The sequence below is a fragment of the Hipposideros armiger genome, unplaced genomic scaffold, assembly GCF_001890085.2.
Source record: "Hipposideros armiger isolate ML-2016 unplaced genomic scaffold, ASM189008v1 scaffold_460, whole genome shotgun sequence".
Lineage (NCBI taxonomy): Eukaryota > Metazoa > Chordata > Mammalia > Chiroptera > Hipposideridae > Hipposideros > Hipposideros armiger.
In genome coordinates, this window is record NW_017731810.1 from 1,285,627 (window position 1) to 1,311,622 (window position 25,996).

Genomic DNA, 25,996 nt, shown 5'->3' on the forward strand with positions numbered 1-25,996 from the left:
TAAAAAAAAAAAAAAAAAAAAAAAAGTTTGCTCATCTTGTGGAACACTCGTAAACCATATTACTTGCAATCCAAGGTCTTACTGTATATCTATTTTTTTAATCCATTTATCTGTTGATGGACATTTAGGTTGTTTCCATATCTTGGTTATTGTAAAATGCATGGGGGTGCAAATATCTCTTTGAGATACTGATTTCATTTCTTCTGGAAATATAACCAGAAGTAGGATTGCTGGATCATATGGTAATTCTATTTTTAATTTTTGACCATTTTCTATAATAGCTGTACCAATTTGCATTCGCACTAACAGTGCACAAGAGTTTTCTCTACACTTCTCTGACACTTGTTATCTCTTGACTTTTTGATAATAGCTATACTAACAGGTGTTATGTGATATCTCATTGTGGCTTTGATTTCATTTCCCTGATGATTAGTGATGTTTAGCCCCTTTTCATATATCTTTTAGCCAATTATATATTGTATTTGTAAAAATGTCTATTCAGATCCCCTGCCCATTTTTTAATCATATTGTTTGTTTTTTTGCTGTTGAGTTGTATGACTTTTTATATTTTAGCTATTAATCCTTTATCAGACATACAGTTTGCAAACCTTTTCTCACATTGTATAGGTTGCCTTTCATTTTGTTGTTTCCTTTGCTCTGCAGAAGCTTTTTAGTTTGATGTAGTCCCCCTTGTTTATGTTTGCTTTTGTTGCGTATGCTTTTGTTGTTATATCCAAAAAAATTATTGCCAAGACCATTGTCAAACAGCTTTTTTTTCCTGTCTTTTCTTTGAAGAGTCTTGTGGTTTCAGGCCTTACATTTAAGGCTTTAATCCATTTTGAGTTAATTTTTGTGTATGGTGTCAGATAAGGGTCCAATTTCATTCTTTTGCATGTGGATATTTCGTTTTTCCAGAATCATGTGTTGAAGAGACTCTTCCTCATTGTTTATTTTTGGCACTCTTGTCAAAAATTAGGTGACCATATATATGTGTGTGGGTTTATTTCTGGGCTCTCTATTCTGTTCCATTGCTCTGTGCGTCTGCTGTCATGCCTGTGCCCTACTGGAGATGCGTAATACAGTTTGAAGTCTGGAAGTGTGATGCCTCCAGCTTTGTGTTTCTTTCTCAAGATTGCTTTGGCTATTTGATCACTTGTGGCTCCATACGTATTTTAGGATTGTTTATTTTGTGAAAAAGCCACTGAAATTTTTATAGAGATTACATTGAATCTGTAGATCACTTTGGGTATTATGGGCATTTAAACAATATTAATCCTTCTAATCCATGTACATGGAATATCTTACCATTTTTTTGTCTTCACAAATTTTCAGTATCTTTCATCACTGTTTTATAGTTTTCAGTGTACAGACTGTTTGCCTCCTTGGTTAAATTTATTCCTAAGTACTTGGATGGTATTGTAAATAAATGCGATTGTTTTCTTAATTTATTTTTCAGATAGTTCATTGTTAGTGTGTTGAAATGATACTGGTTTTACTATGTTTATTTTGTATCTTGCAACTTCACTGAATTCATTTATTAGTTACAGCAGTTTTGGGGTGGGACCTTTAGGGTTTTCTGTATAACATATCATGCCATTTGCAAAACAGAGATGAGTTATGTTTTTTCCTTTCTAATTTGGATGGCTTTTATTTATTTAGTTTCTTGCCTACTTGCTCTAGCAAGGACTCCCAGTACTATGTTGAATAAAAGCGGGAAGAATGTATACCCTTATCTGGCTCCTGGTCTTACAGGAAAAGCTTTCAGCTTTTCACTGTTGAGTATGTTAATCGTGGGCTTGTCATATATGGCCTACATTATGTGGAGGTACGTTCTCTCTATATTCAGTTTGTTGAGAGTTTTTATCATGAAGGGTATTGAATTTTGTCAAATGCTTTTTCTGCATCTATTAGGATGATCACATGATGTTTATTCTTCATTCTGTTAGTGTGGCGTATCACATTTATTGATTTGCATATGATGAACCAGCCTTGCACCCCAGGGGTAAATCCCATTTGATGAAGGCATATGATCCTTTTAAGATGCTGTTGAATTTGGTTTGCTAGTATTTTGAGGATTTTTGCACCTATGTTCATCAGGATTATTGTCCTGTAATTTTCTTTTCTCGTAGTGTCTTTATTTTGCTTTTCTATGAGGGTAATTCTGGCCTTGTAGAATGAGTTTGGAATTCTTCCCTCCTGTTCAGTTCTTTGGAAGAGTTTGAGAAGGACTGGCATTAATTCTTATCAAATGTTTGCTAGAATTCACCTGTGAAGCCATGTAGTCTGGGGCTTTTCTTTGTTGGGAGGTTTTTGATTACTGCTTCAATTTCTTGCTATTGGTCTGTTCAGATTTTCTATTTTTTCATGATTCAGTCTTGGTAGGGTGTATGTTTCTAGGAATTAATCCATTATTTATAGATTATCCAATTTAGTGGTGTATACTTGTTGATAGTAGTTTCTTATGAAACTTTGTATTTCTGTGATATTAGTTGTAATGCCTCTTCTTTCACTTATAATTTTATTATTATTTTTGGTTAGTCTAGCTAAATATTTTCAATTTTGTTTAACTTTTCAAAAACCACTTCTTAGTTTTGTTGATCTTTTCTATTTTCTTTCTATTTTCCATTTCATTTTTACTGTCCTAACTTTTATTATGTCCTTTTGCTAATTGTATGCTTAGTTGTTCTTTTTCTTCATTTGTTCTTGTTTTGAGATGTGAAGTTAGGTTGTTTATTTGAGATCTTTCATTTTTCTTTATGTAGGCATCTGTTGTTATATGTTGTACTTCCCTGTTAGAACTGCTTTGCCGCATTCCCTAAGGTGGGGTATGCTGTGTTTCCATTTTTGTCTGTCTCAGGATACTTTTTGGTTTTCTCTTGATTTCCTCTGACCTGTTGGTTTTTCAGGGGTATGTTGTTTAATTTCCACATATTTGTGAATTTTCTAATTTTCTTCCTGTTATTGACTTGTAGTGTCATGCTGTTGTGGTTGCAAAAGATACTTGATATGAATTCACTCTAGTTGAATTTGTTAAGACTCGTTTTATGGACTAACAGATGATCTATTCCAGAGAACGTTTCATGTCCATTCAAGAAGAATGTGTATTATTTAAAAAAATTTAAATTAGTTTCAGGTGTACAAAACCACATAAGGATTAGACATTTACACCCCTCTTTTAGCGATAACCCTCCCCCCCAAGTCTACTACCCCTCTGACATTGTGCAGAGCTAACACGATGCTATTGGCTATACGCCCTATGCTGCGCTTGACAGCTTTACTCTACGTCAGCTTCAGGCGTACAGCACAGTGGTCAGGCATCTTCACAGTCTATGAAAGACAAGTGCCCTTCTGGCACCCTACATGCTCTGTACAACATTGTTGATTATATTCCCCATACTGTATTTCACACCCCTGTGACTGTTTTGTGACTACCAGTTTGTACTTTCTAATCCTTCACCTTCTTCATCCCCCAACCCTGCTCCCACCTAGTAGTCATCAGTTTTTTCTCTGTATCTCAGTCTATTTCTGTTTTGTTTGCTCGTTTATTCTGTTCTTTAGATTCCACATATAAGAGAGATCATATTGTATTTGTCTTCCTCAGTCTGACTTATTTCCCTTAGCATAATGTTCTCTAGGTCCATCCATATCATTGCAAATGGTAAGATTTTATTCTTTTTTATGGCAGTGATACTCCATTGTATAGATTACCACAATTTCTTTATCCAGTTGTCCATTGATGGGCATTTTGGTTGTTACCATATCTTGGCTATTGTGAATAATGCTGCAGTAAACATAGGGGTGTTATTTTGAATTAGTATTTTGGATTTCTTTGGATAAATACCCAGCAGTGGAATTGCTGGGTCATATGGTAGCTCTATTTTTAATGTTTTGAGGAACCTCCATAGTGGCTGCACCAATTTCCAGTCCCACCAACAGTGCAGCAGGGTTCCCTTTTCTCCACATCCTCGCCAACACTTGTTGTTTGTTGATTTATTGATGATAGCCATTCTGACAGGTGTGAGGTGATATCTCATCGTGGTTTTTATTTGCATTTCCCTAATGATTAGTGACATTGAGCATCTTTTCATACATCTATTGGCCATGTGTAAGTCCTCTTTGGAGAAATGTCTGTTCAGGTTCTCTGCAGTTATGTACACCTGAAACCTATGTTACTTTACTAACAATTCTCAGCCCAGCAAACACGAATTTAAAAAAAGAGAGAGAGGGAAAAGGAGTTAGTTACATACAAGGCCGTTTCCATGACTGTCAGCTGATTTCCTCAACAGAATCTTTGCAGGCCGGAAAGGATTGGCACAAAATACAGTAATACTTCAGTTTGCAAGCATAATTCGTTCCGGAAACAAAGTACTCGTATTGCAAGACATCGCTTGTTTACCAAGTTAAAATGTGTTATTAGTTTGGTGCAAAAGTAATAGCAGTTTTTGCCATTACAAGCTCACAGACTTATAGCTGCATGAGGTCATATATATAAAGTGTTTGGTGCAGGGTCTGGCATCTAGCCCCGTTTAATCCGTTTGCTGCTATCCTGTCACTTGCCTCCACTGTATTCCCGTCCCTTGGTACCGTGCACCTTTCACCTGGTCACTGTAGCTTCTGTGTTCTCTAGTGAGTGTGACGCCCCGGCCGACGTTCCAAATTGCTTAGCAGACGTAATGTAAGTAAAGAAAGTAAGGGTACTTGTTTGAACAGCTCTGCAGACTCCTAGTGCTTCAAGAAGTCTTGTAACAAAACCACTGCGACCTCCTGCTTTGTCTAGAGAACTTCACGTCCACGGCTTGTTTGCTGTTCCGCTTGGCATGACCTGGACTCCAGCCAGCTGTGCTGAGAACACGGCAAAGCACTCCAAGGCCTGTCCTGGAGCCTCTGGATGGGAAACCCTTTAAGTTCTCACCTGTCAACCTGGATGAAAGCCCTTCCTCGCCATCAGCCAAACCGGCTTTTGCACAGCACAGCGCCAGTCTTGACATCCATCAGGTTTTGGGTGGTTTTTGTCTCCTGTCTGGGCAGCACCAGAGTGAATACCCTGGAGTTATCACCCACAAGGCCGTCCTCAGAGGTCTCTCTTCTGGAATGATTTGACATCCATTCATAGCCAAGAGGAGAATTCACAAAGTGGCTGAGGGTCCCTGTTTTTTGTCTAATTATACAATGTGGGTTTAGTTTTAAAAACTTGTCATAAAAATGGGTGGAAGAGATAGCCAGGTGTCAGGATGAGGTTTCTTTCCGAAATCCAGTGTCCATCAGAAATGGAAGATAAGCTATTGGTGGAAGGAGAGGTGAAGGAAGGGGCATTAGGTGACTTGGGAAATCTTCAGGACTGGGTGACACCTGACACTGTCGGTCACATGTGGTTTTCATCTGTCCTGAAGTTGGTCTTCTCTGGAATCCTGCTGTTGTTTTACTGTGATGTAGCCCAGCTGTCATTCATTTCAGCTATCCCTAAGTGTGTGGGTGTGTCTGCATTTACAAATGTTTTGGTTTTCATCTCGATTCTGGGGCAAATGCGCTGTAGAGGATTTTAAAGATGCTACAGGGTGGTGGTGTGCAGTACATATCTGGAAAGCTTTCCAAGGCCCTGTGTTACCCAAAGAGAACAGTTACCTACAGAAGGTTCCCAGGCTTTCGGGGACTGGGATCCTGGAATGCCCAGCTGTGACCTGCCTTTCCAGAAGGTTCCTGCCTGGGTCTGGCCCGCGGCCTGGCACGGAGCAGGGCCTCACCTCAACCAGCATCTCGTTAGCTTTGACCTCCCCCAAACTTTTCTGTGCTTGGAATCTTTTCCGGGTCCCTTCTCTTCCACGTCTCTCCCTAAAAGCTCCCGGCTCCGTCTCTTTCTGTGCTCCCTCCATCATTTTCTCTCCCTGAGGGCAGGACCTTGGCTGCTAACATAACGTTACAAATGTTTTCGCCCCTAGAAAGCATCATCTACTTACTGACCCGTTGAGGCTGCTCTTTGGTCTCTAAATGTCCCAGATAATGAACATCTTGTATTTAGCAGTGACTTTTCCTCTCTGTGGTTGATAACGGGGCCCATTTTCATAATCAGATATTTATGTGAAAGTTATGGTTGTCAATCATGTTTACTCATTACTCACTTTATTTCATCAAAACAAGGAGGAAAATAGAATGCTGTTCTCCTCAAAACTCGATTGTAACCGTTGGCTTTGGGGTTGAAAATTAAATGCTACCTTGCTAATAGAATAATGAATTCTAAAGAAAGACCATTTTCTGTGGTCTATAAAAACACCTCATATATAGCTGCTTTTGAAACTCGGCCAAATGGAAGGGTTATTTGGGTCTTTCAGAAAAGGTGGCGGTGGCAATTACCGTCGAAGTGCGTCAGTCTTCTTCGCGCATGGGTCCCAGTTCCCCGGGAGCTCCGTCTCATGACTTCCGCTTACTGTCTCCTTAAGGCTGTGGAAGAATGAACATGACTTTGATGTACATCTTGTCATGTTCAGCTAGTGCCTGTTTCTATTCTGTACCCCACGGTCAGGGCCTGGGGCGGGGGCCTCACTGGTGTGAGGAGTGTTGCGAAGGTGGGGCCTCCTCCCAACCCCCCCCCGCCCCCGCACACAGTGGCTCTCCTCACCCTCAGGTGCTCTTTTCTCTGCATAGGAACAATCATAATACATCAAAATGTTTTTTATTTGAGACACAAAAATGCAAAATTGCTGAGATATCAAACATTTTCCGATCAGCTACAATACTGCCACTATGTACAAAAGATCTGATAAATGTGCACACATATAAAATACAGTATGCGTTACCTATGTACAGTACATGTGCAAAATGTATGGCCTTCAAACATGATATGGAATTGATCTCAGGGGTGCAAACAGCAAATACAAAGGCATCATGGTTTTTCTTTTAAAAAACAACAGAAAGGCAATACATGAATGGACCCCCGATTGCCATCATATTTTGTTTCTTAAACGAGTGCTTTTATAAGCAGGGCTCTGTAGATTGGTATCTTTCTCCTTTTTTTTCATAAAGTGAGATGCTAAGACATAATGTGACAATGAAAAGAAGAGAAACACCTATCACGTTGCGTTTCTATTGCAAGCAAGAAAAGAAGGAAACTACTTGGTACGTAGAAAGGAAAAAACTTAGTATTACTACTAAATATGTACTAGTCCTAAACCAACAAAACAAACCTATACTATTTTACATGAAAACAATAGAGAAATATCTACATCTTTGTGAAAATGATAATTAATGGGTAATACCTTTTGGGACTGACTTTTGAGATCTCATTAGTCTCAAATGTTAAATAAAAAGTGCCTCCTCCTTTTGGCAAAAACTTGGCAATGCCTTTGGTTCCTTTAAAGCAAGTTTGCATTACTGTTGGTTACTTGAGGTTAAGCACTTTGGGTAGATACTAAACCCTTTCCTAAATGCTTCTTCCTCCTACCAAATCAGCACGTTTCCTTACAGCATCGAGAGGTAATTGTTAGGCGTCTCGGAGTCTATGACCTTGGTTAAAGCTTTGTTTTAGTGTTGGCACAAAGCTCTGTTAAACACAACAGCTGTGTCGTTATCGCCAATGACAGATTTTATCTGATTCCAGACAGCACCTTGGAGATCTGAGATTGCCATCCTGTGGTCACAAAGTTGTGCCATTTTTCAGTAATGATTCACAGAGCAATGTGTTTGTGTGGAGGATAAGAGCGCTTTTGTAAACATGTGCAGCTTTTTGAATTACAGGCCTCAAATCACAGATTTCTGGTAGAAACCCTTTGCAATGGTGCATTTCCTCAAATACTGAAAGAAAGGGTGAGCAGGGAAGACATGGAGACCTGCTTGTCGCCATGTGGACGGTCACTTCACACATAGAAATGTGGCCCAAAGGTCACTGAGCAAGCGACTGAGTCAGAAAAGAATGACCACATCTGAAGTGCTGTTTTCCAGTTTTGACTGAAGCCACTTAAAATATGAGTTGAAATGCAGTTAGGATGCTCTCCAAATACACGCCTGCACTTGTAAGCTGTGCTTCTTTTTTTTTTTTTAATTATTATTATTTTTTTTTTAGCTGAGCCATCCTGCTACGTGATGGCAGCTCAGCGGCTGCTCAACTCGGGCTGGACTCGAACCACTGTTGCTCAGAGCTCAAACTCTTGAGCGAGCTCTTAACCAACTGAGCCACTCGGCCGGCCCTAAGCTGTGCTTCTTGATAAGCCTCACCTTCCAGTTAATGTTTTCTGATAATTTGGGCTAATTTTGTGGCCTCTGGGGCAGTGGACAGTCTGTTTGGTAGTGTGCTTCCTTGCCTGTAGTCAGAATTCGTGTTTGCAGTGATGGGTGGCAAAACGGACCTCTGCTAGGACACCCCGTAGCTAGTCGCCCTAAGTGCTCGAGACAGTCCCTGGTGGTGCTTCGTGCGCCCCACCTGGCAGCAGCTTGGTAAGGGTCGCCAGCACCAAACACAGCACTTCCTTAAGGCCACGCCTGTCTGCAGACAGAGGAAGGACTGTCCCGTCATGTGTGGGGACAGCTGTTTTGTCAGCTGTTGTAGCTGGTTTCTGCCTGGGAATTCTGAAGGACTAAAGAAAGCTATGTGGCCTGGAATGATCTGGGGTTGAGGGCGGAGGGAACCTGAGTCAGCTTGGGGGACACGTGGGGAGCGTGTCCCCGCTACCACACTCAGTGTCCACCGACTGCACGTTTCAGTGGCGCCGTCTCATTGCCATGACTTGATCGTCAGTGGGCGGCAGCGTGGAGGTGACACCACCCTGGCTTTGCCACTCTCCTTAAGCTGCACTTACAAAAGTGTCAGTTACATGGGTCACAGGACCGTGCAGTTTTCTAAAAGGAAACTTAAATAAGATCTCTTTAGTATTATAAAAATATTCATATAAAACAAACACGAATAGTATCTGAGCAAGAACCTCCATGAATTCAGAATACATCTATGTACAAATAGGTGGCAAATACTATACAGTAGATTGCACATTTCAGGAAAAACCCTCACACTGTCCAAGGGTTTCTGGTACATGCGCTGCTGAAATGTACAAGGCGACCCCATTCCCTCCATTTCCAGAGACTCGGGAGAAGTTCCATCCATCCCACCCCCACGACATGACCTGACACGTACAGACACGGAAAGGAGAACTTGATTCTACTGCTTCAGGAATAGTGAGGGAAATAGACTGGATGCGAGAGAATACGTTTCTAGGAGTGAGTTGATTTCTTGGCAATAGGGCCTTCTGCCAGTGACACCCGACAGCGCCGCCTCTGACCGACACGCATGCACCCGGTGTAATGGCTGTGGGCCTCACCGCGAACACCCAGAGCGGTCCTCCGCAGTAAACACACACCCTTCCCATTGAATCAGGTCAGAGGGGCCTTGGTGAGAGTGTCACTTGGTCACGTCGCATGCTGCGTGTGGGCTGTGTCCTCACTCTGAGCAGGAAGGTGTGTGGGACCCAGGACGGGAGGGCCCAGCAGAATGGTGCTTGTGGTGGCTGGGAGAGTTCGTAACTTGAGACTCCTTGCCTTCCTTTGAAAGGAAACGCTGGTACGTGAAGTGGGCACGTCAGCAAGTCAGGAGAGCAGGCTCAGGAGATGGCATTCTGTGCCCTGCAGTGAGTGTTTTTGGAGAGCAGCCTTCCTGGGGCAGGTTTCAAACCCTATTTTAAAAGCAGTAAGGGCAGCTGAGGGCTAGAAAACGATCTATGTACACACCTCAGAAAGATGAAAACAGTTATTCAACAAGAGTCAGCAGCACTGGCTATTCAGTCACCTCCTACTTGGTGCTAAGAAGCCATTTACATCTGAATGACGTCAATGCTCAGCGTCTTAAGTGTGGACCGGATAAGCTCTAGACAAAAACCCACTGCTAAGACCTCCCTCAGTCAATAGCCTGCCCCTGGCAACAGGCACCCCCAGAGGAACGTCACACCTGGGATGGTAAACTCTGGCTGGGCTCGGTCAGATGGTGGCGTTCTGGTCAATACTGGATCCTGTGTGTTGGGTCACCAACCTCTAAGCCCTTCAGCTGCTCACCGCAGACCACACCGAGCCCAGCCGCCTCTGAGACATTCACAGGCGCTTTCGGTTACCAGGGCTGCAGTGTTGGGGCGACTGAATTCGAGAAAAACGGACTTTTCTTACATGTAGTGAAATTTACAAACTGAAACAATAATGTGAGAGAAGATCAGCACTTAGGCAAAAACAAGCCCAGAAAAGATTCACAAATTCTTTCCAAATAACGGGTCAGGTTGCCTCTCACACGTCACGGTGGGTCACCATGTAATGACCCGGAGAAAGCAGCCTGACACCTTACACAGGTGAGGTGGAGAGCACGATAATATTTAATAAAAACCTCCACACTTTTTGGTAGATTTTTTTTTCACTTATATACATTTTGTCATATACTTAAATGATGACTAGTTTGAAATTATTTTGGAAATTCTGTGATAGTTGGCATTTTAGAAAATTCTTAAGAAACTACTCAACAATATGTGGTAACTTTTGGTCTATATAAAAACAACTAATAAAACCTCCAGTTTTTCAAAATCTAGTGCGAGCTCGGGCATGACATCCAGTTACAATCCTGTAAAACGATGACCAGGCTAAGCGATGGAGAAGGGGACAGCCAGAGCTGGGGCCCCGAGCCACCCTGGTGACAGTCCAGCCTGACCATGTGGGAGTGTCCTGGGAATGGCAGGCTGCTCCCTTGCCCTCGCGTTGCAACTCTCCAGCTCAGAAAGAGATTTTACGCTAAAGCCTTTTCTTGGTTCTTTGAGATGGGTCTGGTTACCTGAAAGTTAGCGGTTCTTTAAATATGAAAATACATGTGGCTCAAGTACTCTAGAAATATTCGCGTTATTGAAAGAAGTAGGGCTACTGGATGGATACCCAATTCCTTACCCCAACGCAGGCTGTACCAATTTTAACTTCTGAGCAGACATACAAATGTCTCATTTACACACTAGATCAATCTGACCAACCCAGAAGGTTGCTAATAGAATTTTCAGTGTTATCAATAGACCTGGACTTTTTACAGTGGATTGTTCATGAGAGTATTTTGTAGACATTGTCTGCTTATGGTGAAAGAGCTTCCATTTAAGTTTAAATTTGGAAATCTAAAGTAAGATTCCAAAGATCACAAAATAAACTGCAACACAAAAAAATTACATTGGTTTCTGAATGGAACCAAAAGTCATCAGCTGGACGCTGTGGCCGGACTGGCTGGGGCCTCTGGCTGCCTCTGACCCCAGCTGCGCGTTGAGCCAGGTTCCAGCCATTTCTAGGAACATGCGGTGATGTCACTTCCCTCGCACCAGCCCAATGTTTGGAATGGGGCCGTCTGCCTTTTCTTTAGAGCCTTAAAGCGACCCTAGAGGTTTAAATGTATTCGGTTACCAGAGAACCTCATGGCGTTATCCTCTTCTGTATGTTTTTATCTAAGATGTTTTCTGTTCGTTACTGAGTTGGGGGAAGGCAGGTGAGTCTTCCTTGACGAGGGGCTGCTCAGAAGGCCTGTGCATGTCAGATTGCAGACACTCACTGCTGGAGGCAGTGAAATCGTCTCCAACTTGGTTCCCAGGCTGTGACAATCCGACCTTTCTGTGACAACATATTTTAATTGCAACAGTGGCTCTGTCTCTAAACACTGACCTTCTAGAATCATCTTCGTCCTCTTAAACCTCATGAGCTGTGAGACGAGAAGCCTGTGGCATTAGTCCCATGGCAGTGGTAGGTCTTGGGGGTCTAGGAAGTCAGCTGAGAACATAGCTGGCGCGGTTGCGCTGAGAGGAGTGAGGCCCGACGACGTGGCGGGCATAGTGATGTCTAACCACTCCATGTTGTCCAAGTTCGAGTCTGAAAGGTCCAGTGATAGACAGGGGGCACCTGCCGCAAACTGGGCCTCGGAGGTTTCCATGGGTGAGTGCGAAGGGTCCAGCACGCCCGAGTGACTCAGCAGTTCACTGTGCAGTTCCTGTATCAGAGAGAAGGGCTCCCTGTCTTCACTGCTGCTCGGCAGCGGAGCGATTTCATTGGCTGAAGGTAAAGTGCCATCCAAGAAAGCTTCTAGTTGGTTCTCTAAGCAGGCGGATAAACTGCTCATAGGCTCTAAGGAGATGGGTGGTGCCATCTGCACCTGGGGTGGTGGCCGGGACACCACTGTGTTGACTGGCATTGTGGTGATGCTGGCTGTCACTGGTCTCATTTTGGAAATAGGAGAAGGCTCTTCCTTTATAGGGAGGGAAATCTCTGCAAAATACCATACGCAGCTAGTAAGCAAAGATTTACTACTATTTAAAATTTTTATTCATTACTAAGGCAATTACTTTGTGGGGATTTATACACAGTCCCTCTTAGAGGTAGGCAGACAGTGCCATTGGTCTTTGATAACCATTAGGGTGACAGATCATTTAAATCAGATAAACGTTTGCTTATAACATTCTGATATGCGTTTAATTCTGTTAGTAAGAGTAAGCAGTAAAAGCAGTTACACCCCACGGGGTTTTAGACCACTTGACCGTGGGGTCCTATTCTCAGCCTTTTGGGGCTTCAGAGGGGCTCCTGTCCTGTGCTCGCCCGAGTGTGTGCAGCCTGAAGCCCCCTTCACACCATGAGACCTTTGTCGTGACGGTTGAACTGTGTGCCAGTCAGCCATATGCATTCTGTATGAAGTTCTGAAAGGTACAAGGCCACCTATGTCACTGCTGCATTACAGCCAACATGGCTCTTCTGACCTTAGTTTGCTCACTTTGTCTTATTTTTTGAATCTATATAAAATCTTGAGGATGGTAAATGTCTTAATAAGCACAAATTATGTGTTATTTTTTACCAGATCAAGCAAATTAATGGGCCATCTGCTATAGACACCAGTGTTCATTTCATTCAAATATATGTAGCTAGCTTTTTTACTTTTATGGGTCTGATGTGGTACACTAGGAATACACTAGGAAAAAGGGAGTTAATGACAGCTCTTACCACTCAATGGTTGGGATACATAAATAGGTGAGAAAAACCGGAAGTGTTGCTTCCTTTGTGTGAACTGTCCACTGTGTGGACTGTGTGTGTTTTTAGGACATTTTATGTTCCTTTTTATTCTCTGTAATCATCTCTGGAATGGTTTTGAAAGCTGACAGTGCAATCTAAGTAACTAGTCTTATAATCAACTATTTAAATCTGTTCTCATCATTACTGGTATTAGTTTACACTAAGATGAAATAACACACACATTGGACACTTGACCATAAAAAAAAAAAAATCATTCCTTTTAGAAAATAACTCACTTGTGTGATGACTTTGTCATTTTAATTTCCAAGTTTAGGCTGTAAAAATTATTCTTTTAAATCATTTTTAAAAGTATTTTTACTACATTCGGTAAAAACATTTTAAAAATTTTTAAATTCAGGGCATGGAATGTCTATAGTTTTACATATGAGTTTAAATTGTTTTGTAAGGCCAATATAGTTCCTAGCCAAAAAATAAAAAAAATGCTGTTTGCACATGCAGACCTGTATTCCAATATCAAACATTACAAGGTCATTAGCCTCAAAATCATATAGTATGGTATGAATGGAGAGATTTTATAACTATTTAAAAATCGGACTAAAACTCTTCACTAGGGAAATTTATGAATAAATATTCCAAAATAGCATCTACATTTTGGAAATACTGATTTTATACTTATTTTTAAAGATATGGAAGCTGAAGTAGAGAGATCCTGCATTGTGTGTGTGTGTGTGTGTGTGTGTGTGTGTGTGTGTGGTTTATACCCCTTATCCCTTTTTAAGATGATACATTGTAAAATATAAGATTTTCAGGTATATGTAGAAAGTACTTTAGAATTGCCTTTGAATAGTAACAAAGTGACTGTGTAGAACCCGAGCTGGGTAAATTGGTTGTTATACAATGAATTCCCGAACTGGAATGTTTTTATCCCATCCCAGTGACTGATACAACTATGGAACAAGTTTTGAAGTTTTTCAGTGTGGAATTTAAATCGGGTTCTACTTTGCTATTTTGAGATGGTGTTTTTTTCAGCAGGTGTATATCTGTGGATGAATCTAACATCATCTTACTTTTTAAACCTGAAACAAGGGCTTTTCCTCCATGTATCAGTTGTTTTACTGGCCTAACTTGAACAGATGTTAAAACAGTAACTTCAGTTAGAGTTAGAAGACGTGAGCTCTAGAGGAAAGCCCTCAAACTTGTGCTCAGAGAGGAGGGTGTGATGTGGCTGACCTGACCCACCTCCACTCTTGATGAGGATGTCAAAGAGGTCGTCCATATGCTGGCTGTGGGCGCTGGAAATCTACAACAGAGCAGAATCCAGATTAGCTTGCTTTCACACAAACCCAGACGCGTCAGACACTTGGGAACCCTAAGGGGCCTTATTGAGAGTAACCTGACATCTAGTAAACTGCACTTATATGAAGTACACAGTTTCACAAATGTATTCACCCACAGGTCTATCAGCAAAGCCAAGATAACGACTATATCCACTGCCCATAGTTTCCTTTTTAATAATGCCTCCCTCATCCCCAGGCAACCCACTGTTGCTTTCTTTTATTACAGATTAGTTTACATTTTCTAGAGTTTGATATAAATGGGTTCATACAGGATGCCCTTGTTTCGGGGGGGGGGGAGCTTCTTTCACGTAATATAATTTTGAGATTTATCCATGTTGTACAGTATACCTTAGGACTAGTTCATTCCTTTTTATTGCTGAGAAGATTTTCCTTGTAAGGAAATACTAGTTTGTTTGGGTTATTTGCAGTTTTGGGCTATTACAAATAAACTTGCTGTGAACATTTGTGTACAAGTCTTTGTATAGACATATGCTTTCTTTTCTGTTTGGTAAATACAGAAATGGATGTTTTTTAAAATTATCTTTCATTTACAGTTGACATACAATATTACTTTCAGGTGTACAACACAGTAGTTTGACATTTACATACCCTAGAAGTGATCACCCATCTGTTCTCATTTAGAGTCGTTACAGTGTTACTGACTCTATCCCCTATGTTGTACTTTACATCCCCATGAGTGTTTCTATAACTGGCAATTTGTCCTTCTTGATCACTTCCCCTTTTTCAACCAGCCCCCCAAACCACCTCCCGTCTGGCAACCATTAGTTTGTTCTCTGTATCTGAGTTTTGTTTGTTTGTTTGTGTTTTAGATTCTACATATAAATTAAATCATACTGTATTTGTCTTTCTCTGTCTGATTTATTTCACTTAGCATAATACCCTCTAGGCCCATCCATGATGTCACAAACGGCAAGATTTCATTCTTTTTATGGCTGAATAACATTCCATTGTATATGTATGTCACATCTTTATCCAATTGTCTACTGATAGGCACTTAGGTTGCTTCTATATCTTGGCTATGGAAATAATGCTGCAGGGAACACGGGTACATATATTTTTTCAAATTAGTGTTTTGTATTTCTTTGGATAAATAGAAGTGGAATTGCTGGGTCATAAGGTAGTTCTATTTTTAATTTTTTGAGGAATTTCCATACCGTTTTCCTTAGTGGCTGCACCAATTTCCAAAACTACCAATAGTGCAGGAGCAGCGGTTCTCAACCTGTGGGTCGCGACCCCTTTGGGGGTCGAACGACTCTTTCACAGGGGTCACCTAAGACCATCGGAAAAATGCATATTTTCGATGGTCTTAGGAACTGAGACACCGCTCCTCTATCCATCTCCATGCTTCAGGGCAAAATTTCATTTATTTGTAATTAGAAATAAATATTTCACAATATATAATTACATATTGTTTTTGTGATTAATCACTATGCTTTAATTATGTTCAATTTGTAACAATGAAAATACATCCTGCATATCAGATATTTACATTACGATTCATAACAGTAGCAAAATTACAGTTATAGAGTAGCAACGAAAATAATTTTATGGTTGGGGGGTCACCACAACATGAGGAACTGGATTAAGGGGTCGCGGCATTAGGAAGGCTGAGACCCACTGTGCATGAGGGTTCCCTTTTCCCCACATCCTCGCCAGCACTTGTTTGTTGATTTATTGATGATGGCCATTCTGACAGGTGTGAGGCAGGATCTCATTGTGGTTTTAATTTGCATTTCTCTGATTAGTGACATTGAGCAATATGTCTATTGGCCATCTGTATGTCCTCTTTGGAGAAATGTCTATTTAGGTCCTCTGCCCATTTGTTAATTGGATTGTTTGGTGATAAGTTTATGAGTCCCTTATATATTGGATATGAACCCCTTATTGGATGTATCTTTGGCAAGTATTATCTCCTATTCAGTAGGGTGTCTTTTTGTTTTGTTGATGGTTTCCTTCACTGTGGAAAGCTTTTTAGTTTGATGTAGTCCCATTTGTTTTTTTCTTTTGTTTCCCTTGCCTGAGGAGCATCTAAAAAAATATTACTAAGAGCGATGTCAGACAGTTTACTGCCTGTGTTTTTTTCTAGTTCTATGGTTTCAGGTTTTCCATTTAAGTCTTTAATCCAGTTTTTGTTTATTTCTGCATATAGTGTAAGAAAGTGATCTAGTTTCATTTTTTTGCATGTATCCAGTTTTCCAAACATCACTTATTGAAGTGACTGATTTCCCCCACTGTATATTCCTGCCTTGTTTGTCCTAGATTAATTGACCATATAGGTGTGGGTTTATTTCTGGGCGCTCTGGTCTGATAATTAGTCAGGGGCTAAGTGTGGAACTGCACCATCTGCATGTTCCCTCAGTGCTTCTCTGTCCAGTGATTCTAGAACATTCATTCTATGCAGGCCAAGTGTCTCTGTTACTGAGGAATCTGTCAGTTGAGGCACGTAATCCAAAGCTAACTGAATTTTAGTTATGAAAAATTAAAATCAGCATATCTATCAACTTAATTTTTTTAAAAGGAGCTAAAAAAGCAAAATTAAATTGAATTTTATATCCAAGGTCCTAAGTGTGGAACCTGGATTTGTTAAGAAGGACAAAAATAAGAAAGACACAGAAGGAATACATCACGTCATTCACTGATCCCACCACAGGTAATGCTTCTGTCTTTCATTACATGGTGAGCACCTCCATCTGGACATGGATAGTCTAGACTCAGCTTTTCAGAGGCCCAGGGAGACACACTGCACCCAGGCTTCTGGATGGCACCTTAGAGAAAGGTGCTGTAAAGTTTGGGGGAAGGGCCAAAACCCCGAGAAAAACCTGTTCTTAGCGTTAGTCAGGATCTCACCGGAAATGCCTGAAAGCTCCTGAGGAAAGTGGTTCCTTTCAGCTCCTGACATGTGAGGCGCTGGGATGGCTCCCAAAAGATTTGGATAAGCAGCTGGTCCAAGCCAGCCTTTAGTTCCTGAGGTGCATTCATCCATGCTCCAGTGTGGATGAAAGGCACGTACCAAATTGTAACAAAATGTCTTGGCAGCTATCGCCCATCCTTAACAGGTACGTGAGGGGAGTGCCTTTCCGTGGATGAATGTGGACGGTGCATTTGGTCCATCACACAAGCCAGAAGTCTAAAGTGAGCCCTGTTCTTCCTATTTCAGAAGAAAAATGAGCCAGACTTGTAGGTCAGGTGTCCACCCCTGAGCACAGAGGCTTGTGACAACTGATCTGAAAGGCTGTTGTTCTTTCACAGAGTGTCTGCAGGAAAAGGCATCCTAGGCCTGCGTCAGGGTGTCAGCCTCCCTCGCCTGTGGACCGAACTGCCTCCCTCACCAGAAAGGAAATGGAGTTCCTTCCTTCCCTTTTCCTTCAGACATGAGTCATCTGTGATCTCCTGTGTTTGAATTTTTCTAAGCTGCTCACTGCTGGCAGAAATGTTAATCCTTTTAAAAGAGCGTGAGCTTTCTCCTCCAGCCTGAGTGCTCCACCACGTGCACACAGCCACCCCCGTGTTCTTACTCCACACTGTCTTCACCCTTGACTTTGACCTCCAGGGTGTGCAGTGCTTCCAGGACAGGAAGGGAAAGGAGGTGGGTGAAGAACAGCGGACAGGTGGAGGAGAGAATAGTGGGGAGGTTGAGCTTTTGGTGTATTTCCATTAAGGAAAGAAGAGAGAAAGAAGATGGCGATCTAAGATAGAATGTCACCTACATCTGTGAGGCGCTGGGGGTCCAGAAATAAATCAGATGTCATCATATCTTGCAGGAAGTCACCGTCTAACAGAAAGGAAAACATGCAAAGCACTGATCTGAATTCACTCCTGTAATAAGTGCTCTGAGATGCCAGAGGGAGGCCCAAGCTTCGCCGGGAGGGTCTCGGGGTAAATCTGCCCACGAGACGATACCTGGAGCAGATGCGAAGTTGGCCAGGTGAGGCCGGGGGAAGGGGTGAGAAAGACCTCCAAGAAGAAAGAAAGGTGCGTAAGCAGTACAGGGGATTGGTCAAGGTGCAGAGAATTGGTGAAGGGAAGGTGGGTGCTGCAGGAAATAAGCCGACTGAAATAGACCCGAGTGTGGCTTCACAGAATGACCAGCGCTGTGGCTGTGGCGAGGAGGCTGGAGCAGGAAGCTGTTGACTCCTCGGGAGATGGGCAGCTCCCAGCTTGGCCAGCAGGGGCGCCCTCCCCGCAATCTGTCCCCCCAATCCACAGACTTGGTCCTGCCTCCAGACTGACAGTCCCCACAGCTTTTCCCACAATCACATGGAAAAAGAGAAATGATGACTCCTGGAACCTGTTAATCAGAATATAGTTTTAAAAATGCCCATGTATTTCCACGCACAGGAAAGGCCGAGAACACTGCCTACAATTACTGTTTGTTTCAGGTCATTGCACACGGAAGTGCAGACTCTGTGGAACAAGTATTTGATTCGATTAGTTTTTCGTGCCCAGCAGCCAGGTGAGGCAGCTTTCCCTGAGGTCGGGGTGAGAGGGGTGAGAGCATCTGGGCGACAGCCAGTGACTGGTGCCACCAGAGTAGCAGGAGCTGCGAGTTCATCTACAGAGCACCTGCCACGTGCTGGAAGCAGCAGCCTGGTAACCCAAGATCAAGGAAGGAAAAAGGGGCTCACACGAGGACAGGGTTCAAAGGCATGATGGTCGGACGACATTCGGCGTTTGTCAGCGTATCGAGACGCTCCCACACTCTTGTCCCCTCTGTGCCTCCCGGTACCAGTAGCCCGTCACCACCCCCATGGTACACGTGGCGATAGAAACAACTGGACTTTCTGAATGACTTATCCTTGCCCCGCCCTCCAAGAAAGCAATTGCTCAAGTGTCAGAACGGAAATGAAAATCCGTCTTTTTTTCCCTCCAAATCCTGTTCATTTTCCATACCATCAATGGCCAGTTTTCAACAGCCAATTTTCACCTCATGTATGTATTTTTCCTTAGTATTAGCTCTAACCATTTCAATCTGAGAATGTTGGCTGTTTGCATATTTCCATAATCATCAGTCACCATAACAACAATACCTACCACTTATTGAGCCACCGAAACTGCTAGACCCAGTACAAGAGGTCTTACAATACACTAATGTAATTCTTACAACGCCCCTGAGTGGTAGGTAAGAGTACAGTATCTTACAGATGAAGAAACGCGCTCAGGGAGACGAAGACCTTGCCTGAGGCCGCAGCTGCTGAGTAGACAGCTGCCCTGGAACCCAGATCGGCTTGACTCGAGCCTGGACCACAACCGCAATGCCACTGTCCCTCTGCTTAGTCTCCCTTCTGGGAAATCATGTCAACGACAAGGTTAGATTCGAATCTTTTTTCCTAGTTGGGGCTGTGAACTATGAACTATGTGGTTAATGAGAAGGGAGCAGGCTACAAGGTGAAGTGGGGACAAGTTACAAGCTGGCGCCTGCCCTGAGAAGGGTGCTGCGGCTCCTTCAACGCCTGACGTTTAAGAAGCCTCAGAATGTAGGAGGCACACAGCCTGCCACTCATCGCATGGGGGCTGCTGTGAGGGGACAGTGCCGCAGTAAGCTCCTCCCACCCCCCCACCCACCCCCGCCCGTGCTGGCTGCACAGGCTGTGAGACAGCTCAGCATGCGGCCAGGTCCCGTTCACAGACAATGGCCAGGGCCCTCTTCAAATGACTGCATGGACCTGAGAGGAGTGGCGCCTCTGCTGGCTCCTGTCTGGCTGCTGCACCAGGAGCTCTGAGCAGATTCGCGCTGCTGAGAACATAAGTCCTAGTCCCTCTGCCTCATGCATTCTGACTGCAGCAGGAGACGTTAGGGGCAGCTGGGACCGAGATTGTGGCATTGGGTGGGTGGGGCGCGATGCTGGGCCAGATGGGACGTCAGGTGACCAGACAACGTGTGCAATACAAGGCCACCATGGCGCTGTCCTGAAGCTGGGCCGTGGCTTACCCAATCTTGGCTCTTGGCTTTGGAGCCCAAACTCCCAGTGTCACGGCTAATTTCCGAGTTATGGGCACTAACACTTCCATTTAACATTTGAGCAGTGCTTTTCATTCTTGTAATCACAGCTACCAGGAAACATCACAGACCGTCCCAACCGGAGGTGATTCTGTGATTCAGCTCATCCTATAATCTTTCCTCTTCCCTTTCTCTCCTCCCTCCTTCCTTTCTTTCTTGAATAAAAAGGGGGCGATGCAATAAACCTGACAAGCTCAGAGGGCCACACGGCAGGCCTGACAAACTCAGAGACGTAGGATGGTCTGATTGCAACTCCCACCTGGGCCAGTCGGGGGTCGCAGCGTCTCAGGCCTGGAGCAGCGGTCGCATTTCCTGTGAGTGAGCCCTGCCTGCTGTTTCTGTGTGTCGAGGAGAACCCAGCAGTGTTCTCTTCTCACTCCTCAGAGGCACAGCCGCCTGAACAGACCACTGAACCGCCGGCTGCTATCGTGTTCCCTGCATGCCATCCCTCTGTAAACGTTCACTGATGACTCCCCTGAACCCACCGTGTAAAAGAGGTGTCTGTTTCTCCATTTCACCTTGAGAGCAACCCCGAGGCTTCACCGCTACGCTGTCCCGTCCCTTCGTCTGCCACCAGTGGATGTCATCTAACCTTCTTACGTCTCTTCTTTGAGCCTAACGTCTGAGATAAGCTGCCAATCTCAGGGTGACCACTGTGTAAGTTATGCGAATGTGCAGTCAGTATGCTCCACACCGGGAAGCAGCAGCATCAGGTAGGCCAGGTGTCCCCGAAAATTAAAACTGCCCTTCGTGGGAGCATCTGGCTTCCCGCCGCCTTCCTTCCCATCTCCATTCCCTTTTCCTACTCAGAGAAATTAAATCTCAGAAATAAACAGATGTAGAGAACAAGCTAATAGTTGCCAAAGGTGAGGGGGTGGGAAGATAAGAATTAAAATATGTACACATTCAATGAAAAAAAAAAAGTACTGTATATAGCCGATCCAGTAAACATTTAAAAAATTCTAAGGACATAAAAACAGACTTATATATAGCAGAATGTTAACAGAAGGACCCGGGGACCACTGATGATTGTTTTTCTATTAGAAAATTTGGAAATCCCACGTTTTTATAATTAGAAAACAAGTTATGCAAACATGTTAAATGACACATCAGTAACAAGCTCTTCAGGAGTGTGAAGGAAAAACTGACGGCAGACTGTTTCAAACCCTTAGACACACCAATGTCTCCCTGAATCGACGAGAATTTAGGAGACCTGGTCAGTGCTTAGATTTGTCTCCATTTCCCATGACTATCAAGGTGTCAGTCTCACATAAGGGAGGAGCTTATGTAGGAAAAAAGAGAGACCAGTACAACAACCACCTCTATCCCAGTGAGCCAGCCCTGGGCTCCAAAGGAAAAATTAAAAGGTGAATCTGGAATTTCTGAGTAATTGCAGGTTAGGGCTCCTGAAATCCATTTGGAAGTCGGAGTCTTCATAGCAAAGGATATTTTTATTTAAAGTTGCATTTAAAATGCAAAGAACGCTCCTAACTATGAAATTTGTGTTTCTACTGAGGCAAGTCCTCTTAGAAAAGGGATTCGATTCAGTGCAGGACCTCGATGCCCGGGCCTGGCTTACCTCTGGGAGGGAGGACAGGGCGCTGCGTGTCTGCTTGATGGCCTCCTCGTAGCGGGGAGGGTCCTTCGTCTTGGGGACTGGGCTCCCAAACAGAGAGTGCTGGACGACAAACTGCTGGGATGGAGGGGGCGAGCTAGGCTGTGACAGACAGAGGAGCACAGGTCAGTGCTGGGCAGTAAGCGTCCTCATGGCCTGGCCGGCTCCACCCTATGGGTCCTTACACAGCGGCCAAACCACAGAATCAAAGCCGCCGAGGCTTCCGACCTGAGCTGTGAGGCTGACGGCACAGGTGGGCGTCCTCACTGTGACGCGGGCTCACTGTCCCCTGACAACAGGGAATTTCCAGCTGTTCCCCCCATGAATACTGCTCCTCCGTTGTCCCAGCCTAAAGCTCCAGGCTCTGCACCCAGGAAGCCGTCACCGCAGTTCCCGCAGGATTACCTACCTTGCTGGGAGGGTTCGGCCCATTCTGCAGGGGTGGGAGGGGTGTGCTTCTGGACTGGAGAACACTGCTGGAGGCCTTGTTCAGGAAGGGCTGCTGGCCCGCAGGGGCCGGGGGTCTCGGATACGGGAGGGCTGTGCTGGCTGCCGAGTTTGCAAACACCTGCAGGGGAGACATGCTTTCCCATCAGTGGGTTCTGCCTTACCTGCTAAAGAAAACTGTATTGCAGAGAGGCCGGCAAACAATTTCTGCAAAGGGCCACAGAGAAAGGGTTCGCGGGCCATGTGGTCTCCCGCTGCAGGCAGAAGCAGCCAGGAAACACACAAACGAGTGGGCGGGCTGGACTCCCACAGAACTCTATCTACAGATTGGTGGGGGGCTGGAGTAGGCCCACAGCCCAGCTTGCCCTCTGATCCCCGATCTTCAGTGGCCTGTCTGATGGCAGTGTGGTTAGTGCTCAGTGTAATGTTCCTCATGACGGCTGAGTTTGTAATATTCCTCTCTAGGGGGGTCCCATCTACTCTCGTGGCTATATTTAAGGTTCACGATTAATCTGATAATCCCCAAGCCCACCTCTCTTCCAACCTTGCTCCCAAGTGCCAAAGCCACATTTATAACATTTACAGACAAATTTGAGGTATCTCAAATTGAATACATTCCAAACTCAACTCCCCCGTTTCTTCCCTCCACCCCTAGCCTTCCAGGGAAAGTACATCCTGGTTGTGCCATTGAATTTTAGCAAGTGGAGCCATGAGTCCAGCCTGCCTTCTCGCCCTCCGTGCTTACACATCTTAGAAAAGCCTTTTCAACCACGCCTGTTCTCCGCTGTCCTAATTTATTGTCTCTCCCTGAACCTGCCCTCACCTACCTGTGCTCCACCCAGTGAGAGTCTTAGCACACACGCCTGGTGGAGCCCCCACCCTCACTGGCTCCTATCTTTGGGGTAAAATCCTAGTCTTTGGCTCGTGTGTGACCCTTCTTATTACCTGGCCCCCTTTCCATCTGCTCAAAAGGCTACACATGCTGTGGCCACACTCAGTCTTCTAGTTTCTTGAACATTTCTCCAAATCCTTGCAAAGCCCCATTTAAAATCTGTCCCCTTCCAAGAAGCTTCTGCTCTGTCAGGCGGAGGGCAGAATTTCTTCCTGTGGAACTACAAAGTGTTTTATTTGCCCCCATGAAAAGCCAAAGGTTTTAGGGCCTTGTACAAAATATGGCCATGATATTTAACTGTATTTCATGGAACTGGTTTGCTTATAAAAATACTTATACCTTATGCCACTAGTACCCTGAAAGAGAAAAACTTATCCCCTATATTTTTACTATAAATATACTTTTTAAGCATGACAATATATATGTGTGTGTTTATATCACGCTGAACAGTACAACTCTGGGTGACGAGTTCTGTAAGTATATTTCTCTTTGAAAAGGTGAGTTTCCTTATATTTGGTAAAAAAAAATTTCTTTAAATTGGAAGTAATGATTCTTAATTCTAATATTTTGAGACTTACAGAATAAGCCCTTATTATCCTTTCTATATATTATTTCTCTTCCGTAAAACAAAACTGTCTTAACGTTTGAATGTTCACTAAGCTTATCACTACACTAAAATGTTATCTTGAGCCCAAACCAGAGCTCCGTGCTCTCTGCATCTCTCAGGGGAGGGTCCAAGACAGCGTTTGTGCTGATGGGGCCACTGGTGGCCGAGAGGTCATTTCTGTCTGTCCCTCAAGCTGTCAGAGCACATAGCTCACACCACCCTGGGGTGTATCTACAGGCACACCTAATTATCTAGGTTCTTTTATGTTGAAGATGAAAACTCTGGGACTAACAATTCTCAAGGTTTAAAATAGCAAGACCTATTTTTGAGGCCTTAAGATTTTTCTGGGAAGGCGCTGTACTCACAGCGCCACCTGCTGGATAAGTGGGCATTTTGGTAACTTTGGGGCTACTTAAACATCTGAACTTTTGGGTGGGAACTCAGGCATAGGACGCTAAGGCGTAGGTCACCACCATCATTTTAAAGATGAGGAAACTGACACTCAGCGAAAAAAAGGGACTGTGCATAAGGGCCAACACGTAGTGGTGGCCCAGGATGATAACCAGACCTAGGCTTGGCTTTTAACCTGTGAGATGGCAAACTCTTAAAATATATACTTAAATAAGTCAGTCAGAGAAAGACAAATACCACATGATCTCACTTAAATGTGGAATCTAAAGAACTGAATAAATGAGAAATGTAAACAGAAATAGTCTCAGAGACACAGGAAGAACTGATGGTTGCTAGATGGGAGGGGGGTGGGGATGAGGGAGAAGGGGAAGGGATTAGACAACATAAACTGGTAACTACAATATGGCCTCAGGGATAGAAAAGACAATCTGGGGAATATAATCAATAATGCTGTAAATATTTTTTAGGGGGCCAGATGGACTCATGTCTTGTTAGGGAGGCCACTTCATGGACGGTAGACGTCTGACCACTGCATATAATAATGTATGTCAACTATAATTATATATACATATATAGTCATGAGATGTGGAGTAGAGTGTGGGAATGGAGTCAATGGAATTGTAATAGATATGTATGACATCGGGGGTGGGGGACAGTTGATGGGGGAGGGGGTTGTCACTTTGTGAGGGGTGAAAAGGATAACTATTGTATTGTTTTATACATCTGAAACTAATAATAAAAAATAAATTAAAAAACATATATATATACTTAAAGATCTTACTCCAGATAAACATTTCAGAACATATCTTTTTCATCGTGAAATATCTTTTCCCAGGAAACAGCACTTTTTGTTTTCACAAAATGAGTAATTTGACCTAGGAAATTCTATATACAAGGATAAAAACATACCTTTGAAAATTTTACTTGGAAAAGGAGTTTAGCAGTTAAGACAAACTACCTTTTAGTAATAAAGGACTCTTTCTCTTTCCCAAATAACTGGATAGCCCGCAGCCAGGTGGCATCTGACCTGAGACTCCCGTGATGGGGGATGGGTCACAGGAAAGAGCAGATGCCAGCCCAAACCAGCAGGGCTGTCACTGGGTAGCATTCACCCACCTTTCGGACTGGCTGCGGCTGACTGAGCACGTGCGGCGTGAACGGGTCTTGTTTCGGAGGTCCAGTCTGGGCCAAGCCTGAGGACAAGGCAGTGGTCGCTCTCTGAGGCTGAGCCTGGATTCCTGTTTGCGGGGGCGTCTAGGAGACAAAAAAAATAAAAAGTCAAAATCAAAGCTTGAATCAAGAGTTTAGATGTAGAATAACTGGTCACTTGGGGACATATCTGAAATAAGATAAAATGTTTATAGATACACACTTCAGCTCATCACCACCAATTTGAGCTGCAACAATTCTAAACCAGAGTTAAACACCAGACAGTTCTTTTCATGCTCTTATTGTTCCTTAAGTGGCTCAGATTTTCCTTTGAAAATTTTGGGAAAATAGGAAACAAATAAAAAGAACCCGTAGCAGGTGCACCTAGGTCAGGTGTCACAATAATTTTAAGAGCAGCAGGACATTTGTGAGGATAAGCTGTGCGAAGCATCGCTGGGGACAGTCAGCCAGGTGCCAGGCACACAGGCCCAGAGTGAAACACAGTTCTTCTTCCTAGAACATC

General features: G+C 43.6%; 1 protein-coding gene and 1 long non-coding RNA gene across 10 annotated transcripts in view; one reads left to right on the plus strand and one right to left on the minus strand.

Annotated features, from left to right (window-relative positions):
- Positions 1-21,921, plus strand: part of LOC109395241 (uncharacterized) — a 50,492-nt gene extending 28,571 nt beyond the window's left edge. For 2 of the 5 annotated variants that reach the window (XR_002126596.1, XR_002126600.1), the window contains 2 exons: positions 16,913-17,004; positions 17,604-21,921. This is a non-coding gene — a long non-coding RNA (uncharacterized LOC109395241). The remainder of the gene's footprint in view (positions 1-16,912; positions 17,005-17,603) is intronic. The other 3 variants (XR_002126598.1, XR_002126599.1, XR_002126597.1) reach the window with 3 other exon arrangements.
- The window catches only part of MRTFB (myocardin related transcription factor B), a 173,514-nt gene continuing 155,623 nt past the window's right edge, over positions 8,106-25,996 (minus strand). For all 5 annotated transcript variants that reach the window (XM_019666079.1, XM_019666081.1, XM_019666080.1 and 2 more), the window contains 5 exons: positions 25,441-25,578; positions 22,377-22,535; positions 21,932-22,069; positions 14,236-14,296; positions 8,106-12,240 (listed from right to left, as the gene is read on the minus strand). In XM_019666079.1, coding sequence (XP_019521624.1) covers positions 11,705-12,240; positions 14,236-14,296; positions 21,932-22,069; positions 22,377-22,535; positions 25,441-25,578 — 1,032 coding nt within the window. In that variant the 3' untranslated portion in view covers positions 8,106-11,704. The remainder of the gene's footprint in view (positions 12,241-14,235; positions 14,297-21,931; positions 22,070-22,376; positions 22,536-25,440; positions 25,579-25,996) is intronic.